Here is an 11,552-nt window from a genome sequence, read left to right on the forward strand (position 1 = left end):
AAAATGTGAGAAGGAGCAGTGGAAGAAACACAGAAGGTCTGAGATCAGAAATATCAACTGGCAACGTCACGTCTGACTCATAGTGTAGGACTGACATCAGTTAGAGGAGCCCTATTACAATAGTTCAGATGTGTATATATACTGTATCTATGGTATGCTGTATGTACATAGTCAGTGCTGTTTGATATTAACACCTGTTTCTGGTGAAGTGAACAGATTCTAAAGTTACTGCAAGTTCATAAGCGTGTTCTTTTAAAGGAGACATATTATTCTTTTCCTTATTTGTCACATAATGAGGTAAATGTATGCAGAAGTAATCCCTGTCAGCAAAAAGCCCTGGCTTCAGACTGATCTGAACACTTGGTTTCCAAGGTTTTCAGCCTAAGCCCATGTCGGTTCGTGACAGATTTATTTATATTGTCATCTGCTCCACGCACAGCATGCGAGTTCCCTGCTCCACTGACATTATGACGTTTTTCCATTGTTTTGGCGGTAGTCATGGTAGCCAGAGGCCAAGACTGCCTGTTAAGAGACAGAGGCTGAACTGAGGGGCTGCACAAAGGGCCGGTATGAGATAAATAAGGAGTTTTTTGACCTGTGAATCATGCAAAGCTACTCTAGTTGAGTCCCAGAATAAAATTATAGAGCTGAAAATTAGCATAATAGGTCCCCTTTAGTCAGCTGCCTCAGACTGGCTTCAGTCAATGCATCACAACGGGGTGCTGATATCTTTCTTTTTCTAGTTGTTTCAAATGCCTGTTTTAAAGAGGATGCATCATGCACATTTCCAGGTCTATATTTATATTCTGGGGCTCTACTGGAATATTTTTGCATGATTTACAGTTCAAAACTCCTGATTTATCTTATACTGGTCCTTATGCAGCCCCTTAGTTCTGAAACAGGTTGTTTTAGCTCAATGTTCTGACCCTCAGCAGACTTCCACCAGTTCCAGAGGCTGCGTAAACAAACAGTAATGGTCAGATTTCACTTCTTTTTCTTGTTCTCTACTCGAAATGGCAACTTCTCAAATACATCAGTACATGTTCAAGGCTGCATCTCATCCAAACTATGGGAGTGGACGACACAAACAACCCGTGGCACAACCTTGGCAATAAAGGCTATGGAACAGACGGCCATGTGTGGGCATGCTCGAAACAATCTGATGTCATCACAAGGAGGAAGTAGAGTTAAAGTAGCAAATGAAGCATTCAGGGCAGGCTGAAGCACTGGACTTTTGACTTTCAGTGAGCGTTTTTACATACGTTCACCGCATGTTTCAGAACTTTGACCATGTTTAACAGACATCTGACATCATAACAGTATATAAATGACAGAAAACTACAAAAGCATGTTATGTCCCTTTTAAAACAAGGTTTATAATCAATATGAATACCCTTGTAGGTACATATCATAAGGAACATTACTCTTTCTCTGCTGAAGAGAAGATTTAAAAACAAAATAGTGAAACTGATTAATAAGAGACATTTCAATCCCCCCCACATCCAAGGTGTTGAAATGTCTGAACTGAACTGATCCAACCAGTCGAGTGCGGCCACAGCTGGTCCTCCTGATGAAAACATCATCTCATATATCTCATATGGGACGAGATAAATTCCCTAATAAGCTCCACATATGTAATGTAGAGACCAAAGAGCATCACCGGCTTTTTTCAACCAAACTTACAGCATGCAAGCTGCAACTAGCAATGTTAAATCATTTCCAATCTTGCTACTTTTGACATGTTTAACTGATCAAAAGAAACACCATACTTGCAACTCATGCATAAGCATGCGAGAGGACCTAAATTTATCTGCAATTTGCAAGCAACACTGGCACCGTTCTGCAACTGCAATCTGCTCTAAAAAAGCTTTTGTGAAACGGGCTCCTGAGTATGAATCCCTGGATACGTTCCAGATGTTCTAAAGGGCTTGTATGCTGATATACTGTTGCCCTCCCAAACAGCGCTGGAGCAGTGGCATTTCAATGGAAGGACACGTCACTCCTGGTCTGCTGTAGCGGCTCGATGTCCTTGAGAACACAACTGTGCAATGAAGCAACAAAGTGCTTTATTAGATGTCCCCTGATAGATCTGGTCTGAGGTAGAATTCATGTCTCCAGTAAGAGGGATAATGTTTGGCTGCAACTCAAGAGGGAGGTCCACCGGTTATTCATCACTGGAGGTGACTGGGTGTCAAATAAAAAAGCAGTGCTGGGTAATTTTACAGGATGAAAGTCAATATAGTCAATACAGGCAATCATCTAGGGGACGCCTCCTTTCCTCGAGCTGTTCACTGGAACAGTATTTACGGCAGTTCTGGGCAAAAATGGTTTTAACCTGCTCAGAAAGATTTGGTACCTTATATAAAGGAATGTAGTGTGATGTGAAAAAACATGTTTTTATAAATGCAACCTAACAATACGGGGAACTGTTCTAATCAGGTAAATTCTGACTGAAAAGGGCCGCAACAACCAATTATTATCATCATCAATAAACTGTAGATTAAACTGTCTTTAAATTGTCAGAGAATACTGAAATATGACAATATTGCAACAGTACAAAACTCAAAATATATTCAGTGTACTATCCCATATAAGACTGACAGAATTATTTTCCTCATCCATTAATCTGCTGATTATTTTGTTTATTAATAATTATCTGTTTGGTCAATAAAATATAAGAAGTTTCCCAGAACTCAAGTTTTCATATTTTCATGTCTTGTTTTGTCCGACCAAAACTCCAAAACCCGAAATATTCAGTTAACTATCATAAAAAAACAAAGTAGCAAATTCTTACTTGAGAGAAGCTGGAAGCTTCAGTTTTTCCTGAAATATCACTGAATCGATAAATTGATTATCAAAATTGTTACCGATTAACTTTCTGTTGATCAGTGGATCACTCAATGGACTAATTATTTCAGCTCTAAACACAACAGATTTTTAAGAAAAGAGAAAATCGTCACATTAAGAAACTGCAACATAAGAACGTTTGATATGTTTGCTTCAAAAATGTCAAACAACTATCAAAATATTAAAATAGCTGCAGATTAATATTCTGTCGATGGACTAATCAACTGTTTCCATCCGAGCAACTGAAAATTTACCCTCTTAACTTTTTTGTATTACATAATCTCACATGACTGAAAAAGCCTTTGAATTATGTAACTAAAACAACAATTATATTGTTTTTCACATTTCAGCAACTTTCTGTCCGGAAACTTAAATTCTTCTTTTATCACAAAAAAACAACCAATGTTGGTTTGTGTTTCCCTCAAAAAGATGACAGCGATAAGAAGGCCAGACTTATTTTCATGTTGCAATTTTGAGCAAGCAAAATAGGAAGGAAAAGAGGAGCAAACCAGCCTTTGATTTATATTCAAATGAGAAGTATACAGGGGAAATTGGATTTCTATTTCACTTCGGTGAATGAATTTCCTGGTGGCAGATCATATTGTATCATCTTGTGGCGTTAATATCCAGCTCTGAGCGTCAGGAACTATTCTTCATTACAAAGACTGAGGAACTTTTACCCCTCCTCGCCACAGAAAGCAGTGACAATTCCCATTTCTGTTCCAATGTTCAAACAATACCCCCAAGGCCATTTAAGACATTTTTCACCCATTTTAATTTACACATGAAAGGCGATAACATATCAAAGGAGTTCTGCTTTAAATTCAAAAGAAAACTTGTCTCTGCCTTATGTCCCTTATGTCAACCAACCGGGCTAATTCTGTACCTCAAAGCAAGCCAGCCGGAGGAGGATCCTTTTGTAGGTGTAATTGAGTTCAGCATGTTTATACACTGCTGAAAAACTGCACAATGTACACAACCATTCTAATCAGACTACACTGGCTCACGGGGAAAGAGAAAAAAAAAAAAAAAAACACCATCCACCGCTGAATCCAGAGAGGAACCACTCACCGTTAGCTGTAAACTTTTTCCAAGTAAAATCTTTTAATGCCTCATTCAGATTTTAGCTTTGAGGTTGATACAAGTTGTATCCGTGCGTCAGGGATTGCACTGGGCTTTGACGCTTCTGTTGACCCAAATACAAACAAAAGGAATAAGGATTGGACAAAGAGAAATCTTACTAAATGTGTGTGGTGAAGCTATATCTTAAGTGGTAGAAGGTGGCGTTTGTGAGATAAGGCTTTCTGAAGCTCTGGTAGAGGTAATGGTAATGAAAACCGGTTGGCCTGGTGGTTTCTGGGACTGTTTCTTTAAGTCTCCAGGTTTGATTCCTGCAGCAGCCTGTGTGTGTTCGATGTAACAGCTCTTCTGCTCAAGTGTCCTTCACCAAGACACTCAAGCTCTGACTTACTTGAGAGCAGCTGCTTTTGCACTTTTAACCTTCAACGGTGTGTGTGACCAGTAGCCACACTGTGTTATCTCTGGCTCCACCTTGTGGAGCTACATGAGCCCATATTGTCACACTGCTCCTGTAATAATGCCATTTCAGTCTTTGTTTATTAGTGTCTTTTGTTTTTTTATTGCCACACTGCAAACTGGCCTGTTATTAGTTAAAGGGTCTTGTCACAACCAAATTAAAAAACATAATTTCTCACTTACCTCTAGTGGTATCAAGTCGTTGAGAAACGCAGGCTTTAAAAGGTCAGCTAAAGATAATTTCTGCTGCCGAAAATACGACACAGGTGAATCGGATTTCATTTGTAGTGTTCACAGCATTAAGTAATTATATTTTAAATTCAATACATTTTGAAAATTATTCACAAACTCAGCAATGTGTCTTTCCAGAAACAATGTCCTGGTAATTTCTACACAAATTATCCAACTATTAATAGAGTGTTTTGTTTATTATCCAGAGCAACAGGATAACGGTGTTACGGTTTAATTTATTTAATGCAACTTTTCAATGCTGTGAGCACCACAAACTAAATTCATTCACCTCCATTATATTGTGGTGGCGGCAGAAATTTCAGAGACAAATAAAACTATCTGCATGGATAGATACCACTAAAGGTAGAAGAGAACATTTGTTTTTTGTAATTTGATGGAACCGACCCTTTAAGCAAATGACGCATGACTTAAAATACAATATTCAACAGATGAAGCAATGAAGTGAACTTGACCACATTCCTTGAACAGCCTAAAGATATGCCCCACCTTCCCTTTTCTAAAGTGCCACTTAATATTAAACAGCTTTGAGGACTTGTGAATCTTTGGTATGTGTGATATTTAACTTTCATTGTGACAAGCAAACAAACATACTAAACATTTAATGCTGAAATGCGGTGCAGTCATGTAAAAGCATTGTCTGGACGGAGATCTCTCTCTGACGAGTGGGGTGACTTGATGAAATGTTTTCTGTCCTCATGTGCATCCCTCTTCTGTAGCGATCCGCTGAAAAGCTCTGAAGCGTCAGGGTCCCCGTTAGGTCCTATTTTTCAACTTTCTTTACTATTTTACATGCAAACAGGCTTGGCACTGCTGGGCAAAATAATCCAAATAAATTAAAGTCAACTTCTGTCAACAGAAAACTGAAGTTCAAAAGTTCATGAGAATGTTTCAGACTTTCCTCTGTCCATGAGGTGCTGTGGCTGAAGTTTCTCATTTTACACCAAATGTACATCCTTGCTCCTCGTGTAATCCGATGCAAACAATCCTTCTTGGTTCTCTCTTCTTCATAATTTCCCAAAAAACACTGATATTATACAGAAAAAGCAGTCAATCTGCATGCAAGCAGTTCATGGAAGTGATCTTCAAACGGTGGCATATGGCTTGGGAGCGAAATGAATATCAGGATCACAAACAACAAATGTCTGTATTGTTAAGATCCAAAATCAATCCACTGGAAGTTCTCAAGTGGTTTAAGATATTTTGGCAGGTAGAAGCAAATTTCCAGAGCAGCAGGAAAAATTCTGAGATCTCTAAAAACCTGCAACACATACCCAGGACATGTTTTTGGAGCATTTAGAGTTCATTCTCAAAGAAACGTGTCTGTTCCTCTCCTGCCTTTAGATTATCAAAGATGGCCTGTGCCTGGAAGATTGCCAATTTATTTCCTGCAGGGAAATGATTAGTAATAATCTCCATGCCTGCTGTTTGTACAGTTAGGGTTCATTTGAACGCAGCATTTCTGAAATGAGCAACTGCTCCAGTAGAGCTGGTCGGTGGCCAGTAGCAGAAAAATGTGGTTGGACTCAGGTATGAACGTGTGAGTGCCGAGTAGAAGTGCTGTAGTAAGTAGGATGTGTTCAGCAAACCTTCCTGCACTAAGTAAAATAATAAAAAGAAGCTATCGTGAGCTGGAGAGCTGACCAGAACAGACTCGGACATTAAAGCTGAGCTCCTCCTCTACTATGAAAATGAAATGGGTAAAATTCTTTCACCCATTTAAAAAGCTTAGAATTCCTACAGCTGGACAGACCTGCACTTCCTCCTGGACTGAGGACGGATGGAGACTCGAGTAGCAAGTAGCAATGTTGGCTTTAAAGGAGGCTACTTGGTGGCAGAATCCCCGTCGGGCCTCATGCTGAAGGGTTCCAGGCGCTCGCTCTCAGGCAGCATGTTGTTGAGTCGCTCCATCAGCGGCACCGTCTGGTCGATACCCATCTGGATGCGTCTCAGGATCATGGACATCTCATTGACCTTCTGGATCTGCTCTGCGTACTTGGCATAGCGTTTCTGCCGTTCCTGCATTATGCTGAACAAGGTTTCCACTGACAAGTCCATCTGGAAAGAAACAGACGGCAGAGAAAACAAGATGGTCTGACTTTTGATGAAAACTTTGAATCATCTCAAAACAAAACAGAGGAAGATAGCTATGTATGTGTATAAAACTCATAAAATTTTAAACTTACCACTCACTAATACATGAACATCATTAACAATATTACATATGCAGAACAGTACAATAGAAGCACTCCTGACAAATTGAATGGAAATTCAAACATAAAGGATAAGTGATGTTTTTATGAGTCTAATATACACTCTCCGGACACTTCATTAGGAACACCTGTTCAATCTGATGCAATCCAATACAACAGCTCTGCCATAAATTCTACTTTTACGAAGCTTATACATTTTCAGTTTTTGTTGACATTGTCAGAAAGGTGATAATTCTACTTTATGTTTATTACTGAGGTGGTAGAGGGTGGTGATGGTGTACTGGAGGGCATTATATTGAATGCTGTTCCTAATATTTTGCCCACTCCATTAACATAAATGAGGGGGACAAAATATTACAAACACTTTTCAATATAATGCCCTCCACTACACCACTACCACCCTGTACAACCTCAATAATAAACATAAAGTAGAATTATCACCTTTCTGACAATGCAAACATAAATTGTAAATGTATAAGCTTTGTAAAAGTAGAATTTATGGCAGAGCTGTTGTATTGGATTGTATTAGATTGCACAGGTGTTCCTAATAAAGTGGCTGCTGAGTGTATGTGTGAAGTTTCAACATAACCTTTACCAGATGCATGTGTCTTTACTACTAAACAGACAAACAAAAACATTTATTATTTACACCTGGAATCAGTTTAATCTCTACAACTCAGACTTGAGGTCTTGCACATTTGTCAGCTTTGTTGTCTTTGGCTTTGGGCTGCAACTACATATTATCAATTGTTGGGCACTTAAAATGGCAAAATAATAGTGAAAATTCCCATTACAATTAATTTGAACCACAGTGATGTTCAAATTATTTGTTTTGTCCAAACAACAGTCCAAAACCCAAAAATATTCAATTCATATTGATATAATTCAAAGAAAAGCAGCAAATCCTCACATATGAGAAGCTGGAATAAGTGAATATTTGGTATTTTTGCTTAATAAAATTACATTTATGGCCAACTAATGATCCAAACTGCTGTCAATTTTCTGATGACTGACTTCTTCGGAAATAAAATCTAAAATTTCCAAACAGCTAGCTGTGGAACCAAAACTGTCTATATGCTAGTAGTTTATATGTTTCTTAAATGTTGGAATAACCTTTCTATATTACACAAGGAACAGAACATTTATTATCATTATTTTGAGCAATGAGAAATCCAATAAACTAGCTGACCAATGGTATATTTTGGTAGCCTTACTTCTTTGATTCTCTTGACTAGGGCGTTCTGGTCGAAGGCTACGGCCTCGGCACACTGGTGTAGGTGGTCCTGGTATCGGACGCAGAGCTGCAGAACCTGGGCAGCATCCAGCCTTTCCAGACACACGCTGCTGGGTGACGTCTGGCCACTCAGAACTCCTGTGGAGAGTGAAGGCCAAAGGACTTAAAAGGGGCATGCTGGAACAGAGTAACACTTGACAACAGCCTAACACTTTGTAATTACTGTAATTAGCAATGCACAGGATGTGATAGAACTATCCCTGTGCTATTTCAGGACTGCGCCTACACAGGAAACTTGGCTCATTATTCACCTTCTAACACAGTCATAACGAGTTGCAGCAACAATTTGCTTCACTACACAGAATTAGAAAATTGACTGGTGGGGACTGCTAGAAAATAAGATGAAATTCTTAATGATCTTCATATGAAAACTGAAATGATAGAAATCAGACACACTGCACTGATAGCTCCCAATAAATTCAATTCGGTAGAGCAACATTTCAATCTCAAAAACATCTTGGTCAGACTTTGTCAATACTTACCACAAAGATCACAGAGATCATAACATTGTTGTGTGTGTGTGTGTGTGTATATATATATATATATATACTTGGCAGCTATCGGTTTTCAGTATCATTATTTTCTCTCACCTAACACTCAAATTGTACCTATTCTGTCTAGTGACCCATATAAATGTTAGTTTTATATATACACACATTTCTGGACATTCATAAATGCAAAAATATTATATTATAGCACACAATATCTGCCAGAGAATATGGGATTTCTGCTGCCGGTGAGCCCGCATTAGTTTTAACAAGGTGTACCTAATGAAGTCTGTCTTTGTTAAGGGTCTCGTAAAAATGTCACTAAAATCCAGCTGGGAGACTATAAAGTTACCTTTCAAAAGCGGCTGAAAGGTGGGTATCTCTTGAAGCTTTATGACATCTGGGTCATTGTGGATATTTCGCATTGACTGGGTCCCCTGGGCCACAACCACAATATCATCCATCTTTGCCTTCTGCTTTGCTGGAGAGGGAACGACTGCAATGACAATATTTCTATGAATTAACATCAACAGCCAACTCTTAATTCACATCACCTAAAGCCTTGTTACAATCAAGTCACAGGATTTTATTTGAAGCCTTAGTTTTACTACAACTTAACCAACTGTTTTTATTATTCTATTTGAGCCTTCTTCGACAGAATACTTGTTTTGTCATTTGGACAGAGACAGAAGAACTCAGATCCTTTACTTGAAGGATGGTTCATAATTAAATCTGTCTTAAAACAACCGTCAGGAGCCCAAATTAACTTTGAAATAGATTTTTCTTGCTGTAATCATTCCTCCTGTTCATACAGGCCATCAGAAGATCCCTTCATACCACACTTATAATGTATGTGATTGGGCCCAAAATCCACAGTCCTCCTTCTGTGCAAAAATGTATTTAAAAGTTTATCCGAAGCTAATATGAAGCTTCAACCATCCAAATTAGCCAGTTTTTTTAGTTTTTAAGTGCCAAATTCCTCTTTTTGTTACTATGCTTCCACCACAGCTCAACAGGGAAACACACAGAGGGAATATGATGTTAAAAGACTGTAAATGTGGCAGATATCCACTTGATATGACTAACTCAGACCGCAGAGGCCTCATATTAGCTTCAGATCAACGTTTTAATGCATTTTTGCACAAAATGACTGTGGATTTTGGCCTCCATCACTTACATTGTAAGCACATTTGAAGGGATTCTTTAATAACCAGTACTAACAGAAGGAATGATTACAGCGAGGAAAACCTCTTTCAGTGTTCATAAGGACATCTGACTATTGTTTTAAAACAGACTGTGAACCTGTCCTTTAAGTAAAGTAGTAAAACCACATTGTAAGGACGTTTGAATACATTGAATATATTGAAAAGTAGCGAAAATACTGATTAATCAGAATGGCCCCAATCAGAGTGTAGATTATAATTATTGACGCATTAACATGCAAACAATATTTCAGTGCTGTAGTTTATGAAGATGAAGGCAAACTACGTTATATTCGACGAGGTAGTTTAATCTACGCGTGTATTACTTGTTTATAGTGAAAAAATAAGCAACTTGTAACTATAAACACATAATTAAAAATATACACATGTAATGAAGTAAAAACATAACATATAACTGAATTGTTGTGGACTAGAAGCATGAAAAAGTATTACAAATACTTCAAAAATCTAAGTAACCGCTAACTGTTACACACATATTTGGACACACGCTGCCACCCATAATATAGTTAACAGTGCCCCTCAATCTTGACTGACTACTGTAGAAACTTGTGAAAATTATTAATTCATGAATCCTCCTCAGTGTAAGGGAAGGTAGTCTCACCTGACGAGCCGTAATCGGAGTGTTTGTTCTCCGCATCTCCACTCTGCTCGGCTCCCATGGTGCTAACGTTCGGCTAACTAGCGGTTAGCTTCCAGTTAACGTTTCCAGACACCGCACCGAAAGAAAAAAAGAAACTGACGAAATACCGTCTGCAAAACCTTCATGCGACCTCCAAATACACCCGGAGTGACAACATGACTATCATTTGGCAGGAAGGGAAGTGAATGTCGTCTCAGCAATCCCAACGAGTCAAAGCTAGCTATGTTGTGTCAAACGTCCCTGCTAACGTTTGCTACTAGCTAACATGCTACAAAACATCCCTCTAAAGAAAAGTCGTTAGTAGACTTTTATCCTAGAGTCATGTGACTACCCGCGTTGTTTGAAGAATTAGCCTATCTTCATATTAACATGAGATTAAAAAAAGGAAGAAATGACTGTGCGCTTCTTCCAGTTCATAGTGAGGCTACACTTCCGTAAATATTGATCACGGGGTTCTTCTTAATGCTCCAGATCAGCTCATTACCACCCCCACCGCTGCTGAGGTCCAAACGAGGAATAACATCAGTAAACCTCTAAATCTACTGGTTTTCCTGTTATTGTTGTATCCTTCATGACAAATAATAACACTAACAGCTAATAACAGTGCTCATGCCTCATAACATGGACACTCAAACTATAAAATGGACTGAGGATGTGGGACTTATGGTCTTCAAATGCAGTGGTGGAAAGTAACAAAGTACATTTACTCAAGTACTGAACAATTTTACTTGAGTATTTCTATGTGATGCTACTTTATGCTTCCACTCCGCTACATTTCAGAGGGCAATATTTTACTTTCTACTCCGCTACATTTATTTGACAGCTTTCGTTACTTTTCAGATGAAGATTTGATACAATGGATAATATAACAAGCTTTTAAAATACACATTGTTAAAGATGAAACCAGTAGTTTCCAACTGTTTTGGCTTTTGACGTCTTACAAAAAGCAGTGTGTAGTCGGGGTCACATTTCACATGTCTATGAGTTGTTAACAGCTCCACCAAATAGTGATTTTTCTCTCTAAACTTCTCACATAATTTAATTTCAATAAATTATCTGAAA

The 11,552-nt window shown here is 38.5% G+C and overlaps 1 protein-coding gene across 1 annotated transcript; it reads right to left on the minus strand.

Annotated features, from left to right (window-relative positions):
* Positions 1-4,458: 4,458 nt before the first annotated feature.
* On the minus strand, positions 4,459-11,253 carry borcs5 (BLOC-1 related complex subunit 5). The gene is made up of 4 exons (XM_067590572.1): positions 10,452-11,253; positions 8,980-9,123; positions 8,060-8,217; positions 4,459-6,690 (listed from the first exon to the last, which is right to left on the minus strand). The coding sequence occupies exons 1-4, from the start codon at positions 10,507-10,509 to the stop codon at positions 6,457-6,459; spliced, it is 594 nt and encodes a 197-aa protein (XP_067446673.1). The 5' UTR covers positions 10,510-11,253; the 3' UTR covers positions 4,459-6,456.
* Positions 11,254-11,552: the final 299 nt, after the last annotated feature.

The sequence above is a fragment of the Thunnus thynnus genome, chromosome 5 (genome assembly GCF_963924715.1).
Source record: "Thunnus thynnus chromosome 5, fThuThy2.1, whole genome shotgun sequence".
NCBI lineage: Eukaryota > Metazoa > Chordata > Actinopteri > Scombriformes > Scombridae > Thunnus > Thunnus thynnus.

Bases quoted from the DNA above. Each gene is read 5' to 3' on its own strand.
- borcs5 (XM_067590572.1), bottom strand. From the start codon at position 10,509: ATGGGAGCCGAGCAGAGTGGAGATGCGGAGAACAAACACTCCGATTAC. The intron at 8,218-8,979 runs GTAACTTTATAG...CACTCTCCACAG, and splicing joins CTTTCAGCCGCTTTTGAAAG to GAGTTCTGAGTGGCCAGACG. The intron at 6,691-8,059 runs GTAAGGCTACCA...GTTTCTTTCCAG, and splicing joins TAGTCAAGAGAATCAAAGAA to ATGGACTTGTCAGTGGAAAC.